General features: G+C 37.6%; 1 protein-coding gene across 1 annotated transcript in view; it reads left to right on the top strand.

The window, feature by feature from the left end:
• B3GLCT (beta 3-glucosyltransferase) overlaps positions 1-24638 on the top strand; it is a 59408-nt gene that overhangs the window by 5210 nt on the left and 29560 nt on the right. Inside the window, exons 2-5 of the mRNA XM_035324940.1 lie at positions 2472-2533; positions 3932-3971; positions 11798-11907; positions 24206-24282. Coding sequence (XP_035180831.1) covers positions 2472-2533; positions 3932-3971; positions 11798-11907; positions 24206-24282 — 289 coding nt within the window. The remainder of the gene's footprint in view (positions 1-2471; positions 2534-3931; positions 3972-11797; positions 11908-24205; positions 24283-24638) is intronic.

Here is a 24638-nt window from a genome sequence, read left to right as displayed (position 1 = left end):
CTGTGCCACCTACTGTGTTCAGCTTGGGGCCCCTCACTACAAGAAGGACATCGAGGCCCTGGAAGGCGTCCAGAGAAGGGCTACGAAGCTGGTGAAGGGCCTGGAGCATGAGTCCTGTGAGGAGCGGCTGAGGGTACTGGGGTTGTTAGTCTGGAGAAGAGGAGGCTCAGGGGAGACCTCATTGCTCTCTGCAGCTACCTGAAAGGAAGGTGTGGGGAGCTGGGGGTCGGCCTCTTCTTGCAGGTAACTAGTGATGGGACTAGAGGGAACGGCCTCATGTTGCACTGCGGGAGGTCCAGGTTGGAAATGAGGAGACATTTCTTCTTAGAAAGAGCAGTCAGGCACTGGGACGGGTTGCCCAGGGAGGTGGAGTCACCATCCCTGGGGACATTCAATACGTGGTGCTTAGGGACATGGGTTAGTGGGTGATGGTGGTGGTAGGGGAGTGGTTGGACCAGATGATCTTGGAGGGCTTTTCCAACCTTAATGATTCTGTGCTTGTGGCAAGGGCAGCCAGCAGGTCAAGGGATGTGGTTCTTACCATCTGCTCAGCACTGGTGAGGCACGCCTTGGGTGCAGTGTCCAATCTTGGGCTTCCCAGTATAAGAGAGACATGGAGGTACTGGAGTGAGCCCAGCAAAGGTCCATGGAGCAGGTCTTTTTTTCCAGTTTATCTGAGTCTTGTTTGTTTTGTTTCCAGCATCACACACGTTAAAATTTTATAAATCCTAGGAGCTGTGTGACACGGGTTATTCAATGTTACGGTGAGGGAGGCAGCGCCGCCTGTCAATCACAGCTATTTCAGGTCTCTGTTTGCCATTCCTCCTGTGCAGAGTGAAAACAAACCCATGAAATTTCTGCTTACGTTCACTTCTGCAAATAAGCCAAATTTACGTGGTGATTCTTCTTGTTAATGCTGTGCAATGAGGATGTTTCTCAGAATAAGGGTGTTGGTGTTTATCTTGTAATTTGGATCGCGTCTAGTAGAACATGTGGGTCTGGGTTGTCTAAGGGAAGATATCCCTTACCTGGTGTTCTAAGGAGTGTTAGGCTGGAAGAAGAGGGTGAAAATGATCAGAACACTCTGTCAGCAGGGGATATAATGGTCAGATTGAGGTACCTGCTGTGCCCTTTTGAAAGAGAAGTGCTGAACATGTCCTGAGGCTGACTTCTGGGGTGGAAGGGGGTGTGACCCCTCTTTATACCCTGTTTTCTTCTTGCTGGCGTGGTGTCTTACTGAGATGTGGTTATGGCCAACGTGTCTACCATGTTAAAATAAGTTTGGGGATGTCTGCATCTAGTGGTGTGATTTGACATGACCTAAGGTGTCTGTGGGAAACTCAGCTCCTGGATATTCCATCAAATTTGGTCTCCAGTTGAAACAGCATAGGATTGGAGGCAATCAGAGATGGAGCATCACAGGCTTTGTGCAGTCTTGTCTTCTCCCTTTCCTACATGCCAGATTTCCAGCCTAAGGAACTGCGAGTTGCTGCTAATTCACTTTGAAATCAGTTTCAAATGGTAAATAATTTAAAATTGCAGTGAGACACTCCACTCAAATCTGTTGTTTTTTCTCAGTTTTTAAGAAAATCATCTACTTGACTGTGACGAGGAGTACCTTTAGTTCCTTCCAAGTCATAGCAATTAGCTTAATTTGCATTTCTTCAGTACATTCAAGAAAGAGAGTCGTTATGAAGAATCTTAGCAAAGCTTTCTTATGCTAATAGGATTACTGTTTTACAAATGAGCAAACTGAGACACATCGATTAGACTACATCAACAGGAAGGCAATCAAAAAAATTATAGAACCCTTTCTTAGTTTTTATTTTATTTATTTATTTTTTTCCCTAATGCAAACCAAAAGGATTTGCTTTGGGAGGTGTTAGTGTAAAAGACTTCGGATACTAAGTTTGTGCAAATCTGCTCTGCTTGGTCTCTTCTTTTTTAAAACACTTAGTCAGGTCTCTAAAACATCGGCAATTTAGACTTGTTCAAAGATGGCATTCAAGATTTATATTCATCATCTTTAAGTTTGACTCAAATTTACATCAGCGATGTCATTTCTGTGGTTCTAAGCTTTGATAATCCAGACCTTCACCTACAGGCAGAGTGGAATACAGGTCCCCATGTGATACCACATTATGCTCTTGTCAGGTGCACTACTGTACCAAACAGATGTTTTTTTTTTTTTTTTTTTTTTTTTTTTTAAATGGGGTTTTCTTGTCTTGAAGCCAAGGTAAATTGGCTTCACATGAGTGATTTTTGTATTTTTAGAGATGTGCAGGAATAGAACTGTCAGGCCTGAAAAGTATAGATTTTGTCAGGAAGGACTGTCTTACGTTCCTGAAGATTATCAATATAGTATCATGTAATGTGAAAATTTGCACTTTTTTTTTTCTTTTTCTGTGGAGCTTTGCCGAGTGTGAAAATGAGCTCCTATAATATTTAAAAACATCTGCTTTTTCTTTCAGCTTTTGCTGTAAGTGTAGTTCTTGAAGATGCAGAAGATACGACTGAACTACCAGTGCTGCAGGTAATAAATCTTAATTGCCAGAGCAGAAACATTTTACAGCCATTATAAAATCATCTAGAAGAGACCAGAGGAAAAGTCTGAACATCTGTGACATCGTTAGGACTTCAGTGGTGCTCATTGTCACGTTATCCTGGTCTGTCAAGCAAGTAAGATGTGTTACCTGGGACACACAGGACATGTAATACTACTCATCTGATATTGTTAGCATCTTAACTTACCCCCTGGGTTCTTAGAATTACTGGAATAGACTTAAACTTGCCACCTTTGATTCTTTCTTGCATTGGATTTTCTAATTTATGTTGACATTTTTATTAAGAGATTTTTTGTTGTTGTTGTTTTTTAAGTTTTAATGTTGAACAAAAATGTAATAGAGAAAATTTATTTTCTTTTTCCAAGAGAACCTGAGGAGTACATTAGAAATTTATAATAAAAAAAACCTTGCTGTTTGGCATAGCTTCTACAGGTTGATAGTGCTATTACATGCTGTCCAGAATAGTTTTTGAGCACCTCTCTTATTAGTTAGAGATGTGTCTTCCTTTCTTCTCCATTTTGTTAACTGTACTGTACGTTGAGAGGCAAATGGCTGCCTCCCTGTCAAATTAGCTTTATTGCTACCCAGATCACATCTCAGGTAAAGCTTGCTTATGAAATTCCAAATTAACAGATTGGAAGAACAAATGGTCAGAGCTAGCCCTGCCGTTCAAGAACACAATGTGTGTGTGCATGCATGTCTTTTACCAGACCTCTACATACAAATTTATATATATACACACACGTGTGCACATGTATACATTTATAACAGATGTGTGTTTACATAGAAGATTTAATGGAGAAAAATCAAATGAAAATACTGGAACTAATTAAGAGTTAGAATCTATAACAAGCCTTTTAAATCTAGTGATCTCACATCAAATGCAATAGAAGTATGGTCAGAGATGTGTGTTTCTACATAGTTTTTGCTCTTGATGCTGATTGCTGAATCTACAGTAGTTTTCATAGATTAAAAAGATCCCAACTGCAAACTCCTGATATGCTGTCATGTATGTGGCAGACTAGATAGCGTCATCCTGGTTTCATTACTCTTTGTGAAATGCCAGAAATGCCTCAATCCAGCATAAATGTTTAGTTTTCTCATTCTTAATACAGGATATAATTTATGAAAGCTTTTGTACTGTTTCAGTTTCAAAACTGTTTCTCACATGAAGTCTGAGGTGACTCCTAGAACTCCTCAGGATGATTTTTTTTAAAGCAGGAGTATAACAGGAAAAAAATGAAAACAATTTGTTTTGTTCTTTATTAAAGGTATTGTAAAATATGTTTTTTTGTCATCTTGTTTACCACTCTATAGAAATACTTGAGTTTTTGCCTGCATCCTAATTTTCCTTTTTCCCCTTCCAGAAGTCTGAAAAAAGTGGAACAGTGAGTAAAAGAAGCAGAGGTAAGTACAAAATGGTTTTGTACCAACATTTACTAACCTTGAACTGAAGTTGCTGCATTCCAAGATCTTTTTGAGTCCAGCTAGTTTGTTTTTATTTGTGTCTGTCTTTTTTTGTATAAATAAAACATGGTCATGCTTCAAAAAGCGAGTTCCCGAACAGTGGCGAAGTACTCAACAGCATTGTTAATTAATTGCAGATTCCCAAATACTTTTTTGTTTTCCTTGTTCATGTAGTCTCATCAGACATAAGCTTCTTGATCTTCATTTTTATTTGCAATCCTTGTAGTTAAGCTTTTTTTTTTTTTTTCCCTGAAAATGTGCACTTGCACTATGAAATTGAAGTATTCCTTTTTGTCATACGCAGAATTTTAAATCAAATTTCATGATACTTAGTAGCAGTTCCTCTAAAAATTTAACATGAAACTGAATGCTACCAGTCTGCCAGGCTCTGGTAATTGTAATGACTGGATTTACTATAAATTATTGGTAATAACTAGGAATGAGAACACCTTTCTTAAACATTAATGGCATACTAAGTGGTAAAATAAATTCGGACTGTTAAGGTATTTCTCATTCTTCTAAATCCTGAGCACCTAGATCTGCTTGTTCTAAAGAGAGAGAGGTTGACCATCTTTCTCAGATGTTCAGAGTTCATTCTGACTTCAAAGCTGAACACCAGGAACGTTATCATGCTTTTACTGGAGTTGCTAACAGAACTCTTAATGGTACTGAGAAGGTCTGTTGTTTTTCTGTGGTGTTGGACCTTCTTGAACCTAGTTGCAAGCTCTGTCCCTAGTACAGCTAACTGTTCTCCCCTTGTCCCACTTACCTCCCTTTTTACCAATGAAAGGTCAGGACCTTTTTATAGAAGTTTTATTACTCTTCTTGATCACCTTTCCTTACATGGTGTCAAATTAAGTCATTTTCCTCTTGTCTGTGTTCCTTCATCTTTCTGTTGAATCTCTTAGCATAACCAGGTTGTGGTTGCTGCTTTTATCACTCTCTGCAGACCTGTTGTGTCTCACTTCATAAACCATCCAGAGAGGCATTGACAGACTTCTTTTGGCTTTTGCCAATGCTCTGTTTTCATAACTTTCTATAAAATCTCATTCCTTAGGAAAGCTATATATGGGAACGTTACAATGGTGCATTACAGATGTAGCTACCTACCATCTGCCATTTTTTTTCCTTAAAAGCAGACAAATGAAAGTATTTTATACAGCAGGTGGCAAAATTTAGGAACTTGTTACAGCAGGAAGCCGACAGTACTGGCATTTTTCAAGAGGATCAAGTCCATAAATGTATGGGAAGAGAAATAGACAGTGATTTATTCTCTAGCATTTCCTAAGCCATTAGTTGCAGATCCTGGTAGAGTATGAGGAGCCCTGGATTAAGTGAAGCGTGGTGTCCCTACATAGGGTTTTCTTGTTGCTGTTATTAAAGACAATAAACTGGACTAGGTGGATCCAGTACATCATTTCTTGTGTTCTCTGCCTTTTTGATGGAGAGCCTACCTATTTAAAAAAAAAAAAAAAGCTTTTCTAATATGCATGTTTTCAAGCATTTCTTCTAGGAGGGTGGAATCCAAGGACATGAAACAGAGTGAAATTCTTGATGGTTGCTAGTTCCTGTGATTTTTTTTTTTTTTTCAATCATCTTTTTCAAACCGTTATCCCTTTGTCCACCCAGAATGTGATGTGGCTTTCTGATTTTTTTTTGCATGGATGTTACAGTCCAGACACAAGACCAGTGCTGATGTTGGGCCATCATTGCCACACCGTGGCAAAAAGTCTTGCCCTTCAGATGGGCATGTAGGTACTTTAATGATGGATGCATTTGTCACCAGAAGGTAGGCTATTGCTGACCAACAGTATTTTCAGATTTTAAAATCTTTGAATAGCAAATCTCTTCTTGAAGCGAGGCACTGGCTGTTTCAGATAAGTGTAGCAATTACTCATCGTCCATATGTTCAAACATGTGAAGGTTGGGTTCCGGGAGTAACACTTGTGCTGAAAACTTTGCGTGAGTTTAATCTACGTTGTGCTTTCTGAGAACGTAGGATAAATCTTAGTGGGTGACTACAGACAGAGTAGATAATTGAGAAAGTTTATTGAATATTTATCATTGCTTCGATGAAGTAGATGACACGGGCACTGAAGATGAGTGGAGTTATTTATAGCTTGAGGCTCTAGGCAGGATTTAGCAGCTTCCAAGGTTGCAGTTTACAAACTTTGTAGGCTGTAGTCCAGCCTCAGCACAGGTGTTGAAGAACTAATTGGCATCGATCCTGTTTGTAGCATTGGCCGTTCTCTTGCCAGTGATGATTAAGCTTATCCTTTCGCATCTGCTTAATGCAGTGTGTTAGGAAACCTAAAGACAGAGGATGCAGAGCGTCACTGGATGAGCGCTGTGTTGATTGGAGCTAGTGTACTGTGATTTCACCTTCTTTGGAAACTCAAAGAAATGCTTATGTTAGATTCCCTGTGTGGAAAAGAGGGCAACTTTCAGAGGTTGGTTGAGATCTGAGGTAGGTTGAGTCTTCCTGTCCAAAGCTATTCCTTTCACCACAAGGATTCCTACCAGCTTTTGGCTCTGGGGCAGGGAGGTTATTTGTTTTGGAGGGGATTTTTTTGTTTGTTTTCATATGTGTTAAGTGAAAAGGGTGCAGTAGCACTGAGGCTTCGTTTCTTGGGTTTGATTCTTGCAAATGTGGTGATATTGTACCTCCTCTGATCTGCAGACACCTGCAGTACTCTGAAAGGATCAAAGGGGTTTTTCTCAGTAATGTCCTTTTAATATCCTGCCTGGCTGAGTGCTGCATTTTATCCAGTCTCTCTAAGAATTAGCGTGGGAAGCCTGGGTGGAAAGGTGAGAACAACTTGCAAGGTTTAAACCCTGCTGGTTAAGTATTTGATATCATGAGCATGAGACGCATGGAAAAATCATCTTGAAAATCACTCTCTGCCTGCAAAGGTGTAAGGTAGGAACTGTTACTTATCAATAAAGATTTCTTTAGTATCAGAGCAAATACAGAGGTGACAGACCTTTCTTACTAAGAAAGTGTTAGCACAAATCACAAGTTCTGAAGTGGTAGGCAACATAATGTATCACAAAACTGTAAAAGCGTATGCAATTTGTTGAAGAATAACTGAGTACCATTATATTTCCAATTTTAAGGAGTGTTCTCAAAAATATGGCACATGTGGAACTGATTTTAAAGTGTTTTTTTTAGATGCTAATAAGGCAATTGGTTTAATAAAATCAGAAATCAGAAGTAGCACAAATATTCAAACTGTTGAGAGTTGGTGTTTGAAGTTAGGATGACTTCCAGTTTTCATGCTGCAGGCCATAAACAGACCACCAGTCATTACAATGCGTATTTAATATATTATAAATAAATGAGCACACGTGAGATTGCTTGTATATGTATGTGTGTGCACGTGTATCTATATATATGGATACACTGCTTTTAATCCAGAAAGATCCAAATAATTTCCTCTAAACACATTTGCAAATTATTGTTCTTGGTGTGAGAAAAGATTTATCTTTGAGTTTAACTGTGGGTTTAATGTTATACTGTGCTGCAATAAGATTCTTGAAGTACAAGATCTTGATTTGGTGTTTCAGGTTGCTTTTAGAGTTGGCATACCACGGAGCCTACAGAATGTGCAAGTGGCCTAATTTTCTGATACTGACATTGGAAGCTGAGTTTTTTGATACACCTCCTAGTCTCCAGTTTGTGAGTTAAAGCACCACAGTGCTTCTGCAGTTTCTTATTTAGTCAGACAAAAATTAAGAGACATTTTGTCCTTTCTCACTGGAATAAAAACTCTTTTTTCATTGTGCAGATATTCCATTTAGACTTAAACAAGTTGATTTTATTTCTGTCATTTCTTTGGAAAGAAAAACCCAAAGAAAAGAAGAGCTAGATTTAAGCACGATGGACTGAGCTGCAAAGATGTCAGCAGCATCCATTTACCTAATACGCCAGTGCTTAGAGTGCACACTAGCTGTTTTTAAAGATGTAGGTATTGTTGGATTCTTTACCAGAAATGATTTGGACCATGACACCCATGCTCCAGGGAAGTATATAAATCATCATGTAATGATGTAATGCTCTGTCTTTTCTGCTGATGCCTATTCTACCTTTCTAATGATGTGTTTTAACATTCAGTGAGTTAGAGAAACGGGAAAACTTCCCACTGTTCAAGGAGAGGTATGAAATTTGGAAGCTCAGGAGTCGTCTCCTGGAGACCCACATCAGAGTAGGTCTGCAGCCTCGTAGTTAAGAGTGGAACACGAGCCCCAAGACATTCAAGCCAGAGATTGAAGCCCAGACTGCCTCATGGATGAGAATTTGGGTTTCTTGCATCCTAACTAAATGCTTTATCCTTTGGCTTGAAGAAGAAGGATAGCAAGCAATAGCATCATCATATGTTCTTCCAGTATTTGGAGCTTTTGTTCTCTTTTTCCGTTCTTTCTTTTTTCTCCCTGAAATGTTTGTTTTAACGTTTTCAGTAGTTCTGAATTGTCTGAAACAACCTTTTGTGGTGAAACTTTGCCAAAAAAAAAAAAAAAAAAAATGGTATCATGCAGGTCATGTTCTTGTGCTGGTCCTCATTCTTCAATGCTAGCCTTTCAAATAGCAGTATTTCCCCACTTTCACCTCTCAGTTAATTTAGTGATAATTCCAAAAGAGATACATTTTGCATAGTCACTGTATACTCTAAAACACACACTGCTGGTAATGGCTTGTTAAAAGTTCATTACCTCTCCATTCTGCTTAGCAATGAGACAGTTGTGTTAACACTCAGGAAATTTCAGTCTTCCTCTTTCCCAGTTCTTTTTTCCGTTGTGAACTTGGCGCACCTTTCCAATCAGTGCACATTTGAGGTTGTTGAGGATATTTTCCAGATACAGAAATGCCTTAGGGAAATAAAAGAGAAGACAGCAGGAGAAATAAAATCAGTGTATTAGTAGCTCTTCTGGGTATTAATCTTCCAAAAGATTCTCTGTCTTGCTTGGTTGGCTATTTCTCAACTTGAGAAACAGTTTAGGTGTGCAATAAAAAGTTGAAAATTACACATGCTTTCTGTTGACATTTCAATACAGAGAATATTTCCTTTTATGAACTATTTTGAAGTGCCTATGCTGGAGGAAATGATTTCCACTGGATTAAAGCAGTAACACCAAACTGGCTGTTAGATTACTCCTCGAAAGAATTTTGTTGGGGGATATCACAGCTGTTGTTAAATGTACCGTAAGCAAAACTGGCTGTAATTCAGATGTTTGTATATTACCGATAGTAAAACAGCAATTAGATAAAGCAGTCTAGTTTGTACTTTTTATCTCCGGGGATACTTTCAGTGTTGTGCATATAGATGTAGCCTTTTGACTCCCGCTAGCATTAGTGAAGTGTAATTTTAAATTTTGCACTGATTTTCATTTCTGCCCAGGAAAATCAGCAAATTTTGTGCTAGATAGCAGTTGCTATTTGTAAGATTTTATTGTGCAGGGTGTTTTTAAGCAGTTTGTAGGGTTGGTGTATAACAGGCAGGAGTGTTATTTGGGAGAAACGTGCAATTGGAGCTTAGATCTATGTAAATACTTGTGCCATCTCCCCATCTTTATCACCAGAAACTTAGCACAATTTGACATTTTCAGAGTTTGTCTTGGTGAATAAGCTAATAAATTGAGGGAAAAGGATATTAAGAAAAGCAGAAAAGAATTTAACTGACAACTCTGAGCTCTCATAGGTCTAAAGCAACAAGCAAGTAACTGTGCAGAAGGACAAAGGAGTGTAACCAATGGTCAGATGTTGGACACTGCCATGTTCTTGTAAACTTAGTGAGGATTATTTGGGGTTCATATTCTTTTTATTGCCACTGGTTTTCTTGTGATCTTTCTTCATGTGCTCAGTTTCACTCTTTGAGACTCCTTCTTTTTCTCTCCGTCCTCGTTGTTCCACTGTTCATTCCTTCTACTCCATTTGCCAGGGTAGCATTTTATCCTAGAGATCAAAATCTCAGTGTGACACCAGGACTTCTTAGATTGACTTGATCTACAATGCAGGAATACACGTTTTGCAAATAAATATTTCATGATGTAAAATCTGAATTTCTGCCGCAGTGGCGCTGCAGATTAAAAGTGCAGAAACGCTCTGCTACCTGACAAGAAGCTTCATCTGCCTCCTCTGAATGCTATGCCCTTGGGAAGTTTGTCTTCACACAGACATTGCCTGTAGTAAAATGTGGCTGTTTTCAGGCAACTGTGACTCTGGATTTTCTGTACTGAACTTTCACGTCTGGACTGTCTTCAGTTTGGTATCTCCTATACCTCAGTGAAAGCTTTGTTTCAGTGGAATACCAGTAACTGCTCTTAAAAAGCTCTCCTACAGGTTTTATCTTTTTTTTTTTTTTTTTCCTGCCAGTTTTCGTAATGTTCCTAATGATAGTGGTCTTGAAGTCTTCCTTTTGTGAAGTTTGACTCCTATATCTTTATTACATATATATATATATGTATATATGTATATTTGTGTGATCTTTGTTTCTCTTCCACATTTTTTTAACGTTCTGCACAAATCCCTTGAGACTTGATCACTAATCTCTTTCCTTCTGTCTCATCTTGGAGTGATGTTATTTGTAAAAATTAATTCAGTTACCTTTTCTGTGCTGTCTTCTTGAATTAACTAGAATCTCTTCTCTCTCTCATGCTTGATCTGACTGTCACCTTGACAGAATTTAAATGCAGTTTTCAATCCTCCCCCTCCTCACTACTCCTCTATTTATCTACTTGAGCTCTGAAAAAGATTGTTACTGTCCTTTTATTTTTTTCCTTATCCAGTCATTGGTCAGTTGTTGTCTTGGACCTCTAAGCTATTATACTCTGTCTTCTCTTATTTGCACACTTTCTGCATTGTATCTGCAAAGTTCCACCTTACCTGCCCAACCAGCCAGATACTGCAGTATGTTTCTTCATCTCGTATCTTGATTGCTATTTGGTTATGGTCTTGAGTGGATACAGGTCAAACTTGCTAAGAATTTTGGAAAGGGTACCTGTTCTCTTCCTTTTACCTTCCTATCCTCTGCTGTCTTCTGCTCCTGATCTGGGTCAAATTTGTCTGTTTTTCTCAAAATAATCACTTCATACTTTCAAAGCTATCTACTATCATCAAGAAAATTTGACTATCTACAGTTTCCCCATGGTATGATCTTCATTGTCTACTTGTACTTTTCAATAAGCACTTTTTTTTCTGTCCATAAGTGCCATTAAGTGGCAAAGCCACTTAATTACTTTTTCAAATTTCTCACAGTCTAATTGTGATGGCTTTGAACACGTGAGGTATTGGTACTGCCCTATCATATAAAAGAGTAGCATCTCAATGTTCTCATGTGTGTCTCACTCCATCTAATATTTGTTTCCAGCTAAGGTTTTAAGTTCTTTATTGAGGAAGCATTTTTTCCATTTTATGTTCATCCACTGGCTAGTGAGGTGGATGCTGGTCTCTGACTGTAATGTTTAACTCGGTGGTAACTGGGAGAGATAAAGCAATTTCATGAATGTGGCTACTGTTTCTATATGCATCATTTTGTTTGCTGCTGCAGATCTCATTCTCAAGACATGGTTTTTGTATGTTAATCCTTAAAAGGATTGTCTTGGATTTATTTTTGTGTGAAATTACGCCTTTTTACTATTTTCCTGAAATGTTCATATAACTAAAGAAATAGGTTGCTATTGACTATCCACAGCTGGGTTCTCAGCAGCTTGGGAATAAAACTGAAAATAATTTCTTGTCTTTTAAATCTGTTTATTTTTTTGGTTCGCAGAATTAAAAGAAATTGTATTTATCATCCAGAGTCAAAGTAATTCATTTCATTCCAAGAGAGCAGAAGATCTAAAAAGAGATATTTTGAAACAGGCTGCAGATCTTGGGAAGGTATGTTTAGATAATACAGACTGTACTTTATGTATGCTTTTCCTGCATTTTACTAAAAAAAAAATAGTTTTCTATTATGCCCTTTTTCTGTTCCATTGTATTGCCTTTGTTAATTGTCTTCTGGGTGTGTATAAGACGACTGTTTCAATGGTTATTCACTGATTGTTCACCATAATTTATCACCAAATTATTTTAACTTGAACTCTGTGGATGGCATTTGATATAGAAGTGATAAAAAGCAAAAACTTTGAAGATTAGTTTTCCCATGCTACTGTAGAGTGTTTTTTTTAATTAAAAAAAAAAAGTGTTTTCTTTATGAGGTAAACAACATAATCACTCCAATAATACTTAGAATAATTTTTAGGTCAGTACCTCATTTTATTAGTGTCGATGAAAATGCTGTAATGTATATTTTGTCAGAATTTCGTTGTGCAACTGTAGCACACTGTTCAGGTCTGCTTTTAACATAACTCTAATACGAAATTTTACTTGTAACGCTTTATCCTGGAGAGAAGAGTTTTTTTAAGAGACTTGCATTGAAAGTTAAGAAGAAAGCATAAACGATGCTTTATTTTCTTTGTCTTTAATTAAAAAAAAAAAAAAAAAAAAGTAGGAGAGGGTTACATACCCTGATACAGCCTGCTGTGAGGTTATTGAACCTAGAATTCAGCTCCAGGATCGTTGGTGTAAAGGAAAAATAAGTTTGATTTAAGTTGTGTCTGGTGTGTCTTGGCTCTGAGCTGAAGTGCCTAAATTATGTTTTTGGTTGCTTTTGGCTTTGTTTTTCCAAGCTTATCTAAACTATTGCAATTAAATTCATTCTAAATGTACTTTTTAATCCCTTAATGAAATCAGTCATGTGAACAGCCTTTGCTCTGCGGAGTCCTCTTTGGGGTGTGCAGAGAGGATTATGACTTCAGTTACTAAAAACAAGGATTTCAGGTGAATTCTCTTAATTAATAGTACAGAATATGAACGATGAAAAGATCAATAAGTGTAAATAGTGACCGTGAGGCAGAAACATAGGCATGTTTTATGTGAGAGGTAAAATCTTTTTTGCAATCAAGAGTTACACTTGTCAGTACCTCAGCCTTTAGCAAACTGAATTGGTTTTAGGAAATTTTATTTTGTTAAAGATATTCTTTTGTGGGGATGCTAAAATGGTAATGCTTTTCCATTGACAAGTGCTACCTGTTAAACAACATTCATGGCATTTTAAAGCAGCAGCAATGGAATTACATCGCACTAAAAATTTCATACCTGAGATCAGGGAAAAGTGGAAAGGAAAATATACAGGAAAAAATGAGTATAGCCAGCATGTACTTGGGGTGTGTTGCCTGTTTTTTGTAAACTCCCAATTCCACTGTAGGCCATGGAAAGGTGTAACCCAATAGTACTAATTATGAGGATAAGACAGAAGGTCGCCAGAACCCTGCCCATCAGCATTTCAAGTTTGCATCTTTCATTAATAAGAGTATGTATGAAATTGTTACTTGGAGATGTAGGAAGCTAAATCCTTATATTTTAAAGAGCAGTGGCAATATAAAAACAAAAGGCTGTATCATCTATATCAGGTTCACTTGCCTGTTTCAGAGTACCAGACGGTAGATATTTAGTCCCTAAGAACTCATGAGTTATTTTCACTATTTTAAAACGAGAAGTAGAAACAAGTTGCTTGATTTATTTGTTTTTTAATGGCAGTAGTGTATCTGCATTGCTTTAAATGGATTATATCACTCGCATTCATATTTACTTTACATCTTTACAAGTAATTTGTCCATTTCTTTCATTGTGCGTTTAAAAAAGGTGAATTTAATCTGTAATTTTGGTCACCAGTAGATGTCAGTATTGTTTTCATTCCTTAAAGCATAATTAATTGCTATTTATTGGATATTCTAGAACATAATGATGAAAATTTGTTAAGATTTTCACCAATTTTCTTAATTCTCAGAGATTTTTACTCTAAGAAGCTCTGTAAACCAGACCTTCCTAAGGGAAAAAACAAACAAACAAACAACAAAAAAAAAACATAAGAAGAAACAAGCTGCTAGTTTATGAAATTGTAATATTTGGGACTGTCTTTCCATCTTTAAAAAATTAGCAACAATATTACTTTTTTTGGTTATTACATTTCAGACTAAAACACAGATAAAATACTGTTATTAAAAATGATGGTTTTTGTCTGAAATACTGTTTTTGATGCAGTTAATGCTATTTAATTGCCTGGGATCATGATCCTGTTTTGAAGGCCAAGGACTGTATTTTTTTAATGAAAACTGGTATAGTAGTTTAAATACCTTTTTTCCTTTCCTTGAAGATTCTTGCATTGAACACCCGCAAACAATTCATTATGTTCACCAAGCTTTTACTTTTTTCTGAAAAACCTAGAGATCAAATGGTATCCTGTGTATATTAACCAGAAGAAATATAGCAAATTAGTAATATTCACTGCATTCTTGTTTAAAAAACAAGAATGTAAAGGAACGATTTTAAGACTGACGCCCTGTACTATTGGAAAACAAGAATGAGTATCACATACTTGCATATGAATAACAGATGATGTGATATATGAACTCTGTTTTGCAGAAGTGTTTTCGCTCTAGTTTGCTGTATTTTTAATTTTAGGCTTATTTAGTTTTGAGTAAAATTATGTAGTTTGTACCATCTCATAGAAAAGAAGCTTCACAGATTTAAAATAGCCCTAATATAAAGGGAAACGCTGTTTCTGAGGTCAAGGACTACTATTGTAGTGATTATTAAATTCAGTTTAAATGAAACAAGGAGATTCACAAATACAGAAATGTACACAGAAAATTTCCATACTGCTTGAGTAAATGCTTGCTTCACTTAATGTTTTTATTAAATTTTCATAATAATGTTTCTTTGTTAATCTATTACATTCCAATTCAGGGGTTTGAAGTGTTTCAGCTAAAGTAAAAACAGGTGACAAATGTTAGGAGCATCCTGTAGTTGTGTTCTTGTTTACTTAAAAAAAAAAAAAAAATTGCAAAATCCATATGTCCAGAAGTGAAGCAGGAACAAATATGATCAGAAATCCAGCTGGCTATTGGTCTGTGCCACTGAAGTTCAGCCTGTTATCTGACAGGTTCATGCTTATGGAAGGCTGTGTTTTTTTGCCTCCAACACGCAGTGACCATAACTCAGTGTCCTTGCTGTTTTGTGTCCTCTGTAACCTGGAATAGCCTCTTGGTGCCTGTCTCAGCTTTGTTTTATTACGCCATTAGAGTCATGGCCTTGGTATCTATTGTTCATATGCCAATTGCTGATGAGTGTGGCATTATGTGCTTTAAAAATCTGCTACTTTTAATTACCTAGGCAGTACTGGCAGCAGCATTGCACTGTTCCAACAAAATGACAGATTTCCTTGTTAAAGCATTGAGAGGAAAAAAGTCTAAAGAGCTCGCTTGAATTTTAATGTATATATTCACCATATTCCTGTCTGAAATGATCTCCAAACTGTTCCTGTTTGTGTTTTGACCATCTGTGAGAGACTACTTTCAGGGGATTTCTAGGGTGTATTTTCCTTGTTTCTTAATTTTCCTGTGGGACATGCATTCCTTTTCTGGGTGAATTAATGTTTTCTAAAGTTTTTCCCAGCTTAACTTCCACGTCTGCTTTCTGATTCTCGGGAAGATTCTAGGTGAAGTTCTGTTGTCTGAAACCTTTATTAAACATTTTTCTGTTGCTGTTTGATACTATTCCGCCCATAGTTCCCACTGTGAGTTCTGGTATCCATATCTCACCTGAAAGAATTTCAAAATACTGTATTAGGCTGTGGTGGAAATAGATGCATTTTTTAGAGTTATGTTTTCCTTGGGCTGTAGTCATAGTTTCTGTATTTTGTGTTCCACAGATGAACAGGCATAGATTTCCAACAAACTCTACAAAAAAAACTCTATAGCTAGATTTTCCCAATGATTCTGAGTATTGGAGTAGGTCTGAACTGATCTGCATTTTATCAAGCTTACATGCATGTTAATAAAGCTTTGGTTTTAAAATTTAGTAGGACTTCTTGCTCACTGCGACTGAGTTGTTTAACCTGTATATTTAGAAGAGTATATTTAGAAGAGCTAATCATAGGCTTAATTTGCTGGAGGCCTTTTAAAATGAATACCATCAGTGCAGCGCAATCCATAATGGATCTGTGGCTTCAACTTCCAGATTTCTTCTCAAATTCTAGTCTGAAAAACCTTGTTCCTTCCTCTCCATCCGATAACAGCTTCCCATGCCATGGAAGCTGATTCCATCTGCAACTGGTCAGATGTTTCACTTCTGAATCTTGCAGTTTTAACAAAGTTTAATGAATTATTTAAATGAAATGTTGAGGTACATTCCGTCCTGCCCATCCATCTCCAAGTGTAGAATGATTCATCTTTATGACCCCCTCCCCCCCCTTTTTTTTGTTAGAACAGAGCTGTTTTACACATCACGATTTTATTTCCCAGTGTTACTAAATCAAATAGCACTTTTGTTAACATGTTAGTGTACAGGTCTGCTTCCTTCCTCCAAACAGCTTTCTTCTCAGCTGCAAGGATTTATTCAGGCCAAATAAAATCTGCAGTCTCACAAATTGCTTCTGTCACCTTTAGTTCTTTAAATGTTTATCCCTTAAGATGTCGGTTTATCTTGCTTGGTGGTGGACAGTTTTTATTGACTTCATTTATGAAAAACAAGGCTCTTCAGTGCTCTTCTATGTTAGCTTTCCATTGCTTTCCCCTCGAGGTAAAACGAAACTCAGGTGGCAGTCTATACTGAAATTCATTGTGAAGATTAGTATCACAGATGTCATGACAGGATCTTATATTCCAGTCTGCTTGGCCTGATTCTTGCTTGTCTTTGGCTGATCAGCGGCACTCTTTCCACAGCAGAACGATGCATGTGGCACGTGCCTGGCAATAGATTTTGTGAAGGTATCTCACTGAGGCGACAAGGCCTGAGCTTCTGTGGTGAGGGCAGAGATACTGATGGGCACTGGAGCATCTGACAGAATTGAAGTCCCTCAAAGGGGAATAAAAAATTGGAGTAAAGATACTGCAGCAGCATGGAGGAAGAAGTTACAGCCTTTCATCAGTGGCTTCCTCGAATCTCTGTCTCCTCAAAGGTGACTAAATCATGTCAGGGCAAAATGTATCCATGAAATTGGCCAGTTTAAGTGATTTAAGCATTGATGCCTCTCAGGCTCTTCTGCAATAATCTCTGCATAAATCATGAAATTTGAACGAAACAATCTTGCCAAGATATGTCTTTATTAGTGAAGAGTGAATAAGAGTGATCTAAAGACTTCATTAAAGGCAGAGAAGAGCAGAAGTGAACTGTTTCCCATTTCTATGTACATGCGGATTTTGCAAAACAGCCGACATTAGAATAGACTTCATAGGTTTTGAAAAGTCAATTTTCTAATTAAAAAAAATTAGCAACAAACCCCCAGAAATAACTTAATTTCATTGTTTGCAATGCCTTCATGCATTAGTTTTGGATGAGAGAGGATTTTAATATTGTGGCTGATAATTTAGAAAGTCTCTCGATGATAGATTTTGCTTTCAAGCAAAAACCCTAATATTAAGAATTTTATTCAGATCAGTTAGCAATATAATTAATAATTATCATTAATACTTGCTTTCATGAATAGTAGCTGTGTACTATCACGTGCCTGTCTTCTATATGATCAATTTTATATGGGATTCTTGCAAACTGTGAGCTGTGCAGACAGTATTTGTGCCTGTCTTATTTGTCTGACTTAGCCACACAAGTGATGAGCAAGCAAATGGTGCTTCAGTGCAACTTATTGTCATTCTAGGCTACTGTCACATTACATACATCTCTGGTAGCATTTACTGTAATAAACACTTGAGTCTCTTCTGGATTTTTCCACATCCTTTTTGTCTTAATACAAAATAAAACTTACTTTGGGATGTTGGTGATGATAAGCTCTCAGAAGAACAGAACAGGGAAGATGATGGATAATTCTAGGGGAGGGAGAGGAAAATGAGGTGCAGAATAAACTGTTGAGATATGTTTCCTCTTTAAGTTTCTTCTTTTGAAGCTACACTTCATAATTAGCAAGTTCAAATGCTTGTCTTAGTTTTTAGAATCCTGACTGCAGCTCAGGTTAGACTGACTTAAAATTCATACAATTATTTTTTATTTTATTAAATCCCAGTTAATGGAAACTATAATAAATGTGCTAAGTAGCATATTTAAGCTATGAACAAGTAGTGTGTTGCAATAGGACAATACACAGCTCCGTGCAGTTGTTGCTGAGGAGCTAGCACCCATGTTACACCATGTTTCCAGCGGTTTTACTTCGGATTAGCTCTGACTTGTTTCTGTGAACTGGAGATCCATTTGCAGATGGAACACATCTTTTGGTTTAGTTTCATCCCAGAGGAATATAATTTGTGCACCCTGTGGTGCAAGAAGATGCAGTGAGTAGAAAAAAATGCATGAAAATGCACGAAAATGCATGCTGCACTAGCCTAGTCTGAATATATATATAGAGCAGTGTTAGCAAACAGTAGGAATTAGTTTTGATCTAGGTCTCCATCTTCTCATTAGGTTTGAACTTCAGTTAGTAAATATCTCTCTTTTTTTTGGTAAGTATTAACAGTTATGATACTCATTTTGAAGTGGGGCAAGACCTCTGAATGCTGTTCACATCTCAGTAGTTATAAGAATGAAATTAATTAGCTTTTTATGTCGTTCAGTTCAAAACATCAGGAGTTGACAACCCTGTTAGCAAGCACTAACTGAAGACTCCAGACTTCATTTAGGTCTTTCAAACATGTAGCCAGTCTAGATTAAAATAGATGGAATTAGAACTATTTTATGTTTTTTTAGCCCCCTTTTTTGGGGGGGTATGTGATTAATTTGTTGATGAAAGTAATTAGATTTTTTTTTCAGTTTAGTGGTTTCTTGAGTCTTCTCATGTCCTTGTCATCTGAATAATTATCTGTTCACATTTTCACTTACAAGATTGAAGGCAAATGTGCTGATGTCAACACATTTTCTGCTCCTGGTAGTGGAAAACACAGGCACACTTAAAAATTTCTAGTTGAATGACTGTTTCTCAGTTTGCTGCAGGAGACCTGATTGTACCAGTGTTGGAGGAAAATCCTGCAGAGCCATGAACATAATGCAAGCCAGATGAACACTGATGACTATTGAAACAAATAATTCTTTTTGGATAACAAAAACCTTACCAGATATTTTTTTGTACTGATTTTCTAATTGTGGGAACTCTAGGCAGCGTGTTAGCAATTGACAGCATTGTAATAAGCATGCTGAAATTTACTTCAGCTATTGTTGAGGAGCAGCCTAGTAAAATCAAAAAATCAATGGCTACCAGCGTCTTACCCACATGAAGAAGTTAGAGCAATGATAATTGTTGGGTTTTGAGACAATATATTGTTGCAGAAAGCTTTATTTTCATGATGAAATCAAGTTGTAAAATCAATCCTTATGCAATAAACTCACTGCCTAAAATGTGCTTTCAAATGCAAGTACTTCTTGCAGCTATTTTGTCAGGCGTTGAGTTGTTGGATCTAGCGTGTGGGCACTCAGCAGTCAGTGCTTTGGGTGTGCATTCACGTGCACTTTGTGAAGTTGTGTGCTGAGGATTTCAATATAATGTACAGTAGGAAAAATAATTAAAATTCTTCTGCTTCATTACAACTATTCCTTCTTTTTGACTCTTACTTCAAGTTATAGTCATGAATACTTCACATCACTTTCTTAAGTTGTAGGTATTGTCTCTGTGTGATTGGGTAAATGCTTCCATCTTCCCTTTAATGTAAGATCAGCTGCAGCCAGCTGCATACACGGCATCCTTCTCTTGATTTATGGAGGCAGTGTACTGCTGTGGCCTTTCCCTGAACCCTTTGCAACTGCACATAATATTTTCAGGAAACTTGGTACATTTTCAAAATGATAACTAGACATCTGAGAGTAGAGCAGAGAGGCAATGATGACTTGTAACATTTGGATTCAGGAGCCAGAGTTTATGATTCCAGTTCTGCTGCTGATTTACTGTGAAACCGAGCTTGTCACTAGCATCCCTCTACTTCAGTTGGTAAAAGTAACACTAAATGATTTTAAAGATACATTTTCCATTTATTTATATTTTTATATCACACAGAATTTTAAAGGTAAGAGGCTGTGTCAATGTTTTGGAATTGGTTTAAAGATGTGGATCAAACTCCTTTAGTCACACATTGCTTAGGGTTTATTTTGAGTGCCAAATTTAGAGCTGTAGCATGTAGCAGGTATTGCTGCGCTCAGTGTGCTGACACAGCAGGTGACATTTGGAGCTAAAGCAGTTTACGCTTTATTTCAGGCCACGAGAGATTCCATTTTCTGGTTTTTGCCTTTTTAAAGCTAGCTCAGTTGTTAAAGCGGAGAGGATGGTTTCTTGGTCATTAAAAGCGATTACATTATCTTATTTAAATTACACATGGTGTAAGTGAAATTCTAAGTGTTAATCTCTGTGACGGCATATGGGCTCTGTCATTGTGGAAGCATAACACTTTCAAGATAAAGAAAACTAATGAGTACAGTACAGGATATAGATGTTGTAAGGACTTGAGAATTTGGAGGAGAGTTTTTGAGATGCACAGAAACCATATCGAACTTACAGTAAGCTTATCGCTACTTTGATTATCTAGCCATCCTCTATAAGCCAGTCGGTATATGCCCTTTTGCTTCCCAAAGCTTCTATCACTTACCTTTTGCCTTTTTTCTATATTTGTACCGAAGGAGAATAAGTAAAATGAATAGGTTCAGAGTGAAAATGCATAAAATAAGAAAGGAAAAGCGACAAAGGTCATCCTGGTTAGTAGGTTTTTATTTTTTTTTATTGAGGGGGGAGAGGAGGAGGCTGTTCTATCTGTACAGCTCTTTTAAGCATCTCACTTACTAAATCAGAATTGACGCATTGTTAGAGATGAGTTGAAAGAGTGATATATGCCACAAGTGCATTTTCATGTTTTAGAGGGAGTTGGGTAGGGACAGAAAGAGAGCAGGCTTATGAAAATGTCAAAGAGAAAAGACACCTTTTAAAAGTATCAGATTAGCTCAGGAAAGAGTACCTTTTGTGTATCATTACACCTTTGATCTCCATAAAGGAAAGAATTTTTTCTGTTAAAGTGGAGATACCAGAGTAAGTGGTAGAGCTTCTTAAATCACATGATTTCATACCTTTTGCATGGGAAATGTAACTTAAAAGAATACAACTTCAGCCTTTAATGTAATATAGACACTGAATATGTTGTTATTAACTGTGTGTATCTCAGTCTGACTCCTATTGCACGTGAAATAAAATGCATGGCCATATACAAATCGTAGCACAACTGCAGGGTTTGTATGCATGTAAAAACAGACGCGCATGTAAACACAGAGGTTTGTCCTTTTACCTTCCTATCTGCAATCCCAAAAGAGAACATTGTTATTGTTTCACCATAAAGTGTATTTAGATTGTTGGGAAACACTAGGCGTTGATCATACTGTTACTAAGATTTGCCACATCCACTAAAAGCTCTGGTCTTCGAGGTTTTGCAATAAATCGAAACTGCAGCCAGAAGCATTTTGATAGATTGGCTTGAACAACAGCCACAAATCAGAACAGCTCATGTTTTAAATGCAGCTAAATATCCTGGTCCAATTTAAGGTTTTGGCGTAGTTCATTTTCAATTTGTATCATTCACGGTAACATAATAATAATAAAAAAGAAGTAGGTAGTTATTTTTTGATAGAGTTAATGCAATCCTGCAAGACACAATTGTTCCCTAGAGTGATAGAGATGTTTTATTTAGTGTATGAAACTTGGAGGTTTTATGTATGCCTAGTTGCTATGGTTTAACTGCCCTTAGAAAGGTTTTAATGTAAACCTGACATAGCAACAAGCGTAAACTTTATCTTAACAGTGTTACTTAGAGAATAAAATATTTTTGTGTTTAAATGTGAATTTTATGCCAATGGCATCAGCTTACACTCATGAGAAGCATTAATCAAGTCAAAAATGACTGGCACGCGCGTGGTGTAAGTGGAAAGGAATTAAACCCTTGGGAGATGAAGGCCCTCTGTGGTGGGAGCTGCAGACTTTGCTAGCCTGGCCAAGGCAATGCTGCTGCAGCCCCGGGTCTCCAGGAGCAGCCAGTAGTGAGGCCGAGCGTGCGTTCCCCTAAGGTATGTGCACACCTCCATGCTCAGTCATGGTCAGCCCCATGCACAGACACAAACCACAGAACTTCTTGTACACACACATGCTATGGATCCTTTGTGGATCCTCCCAGAAGCTCTGGATGCTCGGGCTATCCAGTAGTTGACCCCTACCCTCCCCAGCCTCCCAGCCACACACTTGCACAGGGGTCTTCCCAGGAGCTGGTGCAGACTTGCAGCCCTTCCAGTAGCTGACGCCTGCACCCAGGAGGCTCTCCGGTAGCTGGGATCTCCCTGTCCCTCCAGTAACCTGCTGTCAGGCTCCTTGGTCTCACCAGTGTGTGCCCCAGTTCACGGCTGCTCTAGTACTTGGCTCCCAGGCCTCTCCTCCTTGTCTTGTCTCCCCCTAGCCCAGCTTTTGCTGCTCATGCACTGACATGCACCCCTCGCTGCCCAGTTCCTGCATGGACACGTGGACCCCTCTGACTTGTGGTCTCCCCTCCAAACCCACTCATGCACACAGATACCCTGTGCCCAGAAAAATAGCTAGAAATGGAGTTTAATGAGAAGACAGGACAGGCCGGGGATGATCAGTACAGGGCATGGCTTGACAAGCATCCTGACAAGCAATCTGTTTCAATCAACCAACCCCTTTTTTTTTTTTTCCTTCTTCCCTATGTTAACCCACATTCATTTCTCATCAAACCACTCCATCCATCTTCTTTACAACCTTTGGTTCTTCCTCTAAGCATCTCATAGTACGTTTGTACCATCCTATAATGCTCTTACCCGGAACCCTGTAATAAATCCGCCGCATACCCCTGTAGGCAGGGACCTCCATCAGGCTGTAAGGCGAGTGGGAACCTTCCCCTGCCTGGTGGGTGCTGTACCTGGACAGTGTGGCTGCTGGCTCCCCTCTGACAGCCCTGGGCAGAGCTGCAGCTCAGTTTTCTCTGGTAAGGTTTGTAGGGTTCCTTCCTCCCTTGTCACTGTTCCTCTGTGCTTCTTTGTGTTTATGGAGACGAGTCTTTGATCACGTTACCAAACAGTTTGCGTAATGGAAGGCTGGGATCATGTGCAAGTGGTAAGGCATTTCTGTTGAAATGTATTAACACCACCAGTTCTTTGTTAGGTTACTTTTTGCAATGGAATATACTTGGCTGCTGGCAAAGTTTAGGTGAACTGTTTGGGAGGTTAGGCATGTCTGGTAGGAAGAGTTTTGTTTTACTACTAATGCAATTGCCTAACAGGAAGGTTTTGGTCATTTGTGAAGCTGTTGTGACCCTAATGGTGCTGCAGTAGAGAACTGTACTTGTGAATGAACAGGTAGTAAATCAGTGGAGTAAGATACTGCCTAGATATCATGGGTTATGTATTTCCCACTTTTCACATGTATGAACAACTGAGTAAATTACCCTATTTGGTTTATCGATGGGCGACCTTTAAAGGATGTTTTCTGGGGAAATTTTGCCAGACTTTTCTGCTAAACGTCTTGATGTGCCACAGCAAACAGATTTCAAGTAAGAAAAGAACAAAAAAGTTACAGGAAGATTTTGGTTTGTAGGATGCTTTTTCAATTTTTCTGTATGAAAAAATGTTAAACCTTCATCTTGATTTTTGTTTAAACCTGTGAGTTTCTGTCATGATCTCACTGTGATCGTTTAAAGCTGAATTTAGCAAAGTTAAGAGTATAAAAAATCTTGTAAACTGTGTAATGAGACCGTCAATGGAAGCCTTTCTAAAATACCTGACATTATTTATGTCTTTCTTTGCAGTATGAGATTTTTATGGTAATATAAAGAAACGAATATGATATGTTGCTTCATGGATTACATGGAATTTATGCAAAATATTTCCCTTAAAGTATATTAGCTTTATATCTAATGCAGAATTAAGAAATCCTGAGTTGTAAGAAGCACTTTCTCTGAATTGTAGGTCACCTTATTTCGTACCATTTTAAGTCATCTATTCTGCAGGGCTACATACAAGTAAAAGCAACGAAGAACCAAGTAGTCATTCTAGATTAATTATTATTATTATTTTTTTTTTAAGATTAGCTGTTGTTTAGGGAAAAAAAAAAGTATATTATTTGTGTTTAATAAGAGTGTGTTTATTTTTCTTAAAGGAATTACCTATAGTCCTGCTTATTCATCAGATGGACAGGCATGAAGGTGCATGGACCATATTGCCATTAATGAGAGAGTAAGTGTAATAAATGCTGGTTATTTTCAGATTATTTATTTTTATCAAATAATATAAATATTGATTACTCAGACTTTTTTTTTCCACAAAAGCAACAACTTTTGGATCAGTGTTGTTACCTTATCTTTTTACATTCTTGGTCTTTTTTTTTTTTTTAGCTTTCTAAAGCAGTTTTCTGTTGTATTTCGTTAAATCAGAGAAGGATATTCTAAATTTAAGAACAATTACAGAAGTGATAATATAAATGAACAACTACCTGCCTCAAAAAGTTATGGGTCTTAAAATTATTAGGAAAGTAAACTAGTCAAAAGAAATACCATTTTTAAAGGTATATTTTCCAGTTGCTCACAGGGCAA

The sequence above is a fragment of the Oxyura jamaicensis genome, chromosome 1 (genome assembly GCF_011077185.1).
Source record: "Oxyura jamaicensis isolate SHBP4307 breed ruddy duck chromosome 1, BPBGC_Ojam_1.0, whole genome shotgun sequence".
Taxonomy (NCBI): domain Eukaryota; kingdom Metazoa; phylum Chordata; class Aves; order Anseriformes; family Anatidae; genus Oxyura; species Oxyura jamaicensis.
Note: the sequence above shows the minus strand (reverse complement) of the source record. Positions and strands in the feature narration are given on the sequence as shown.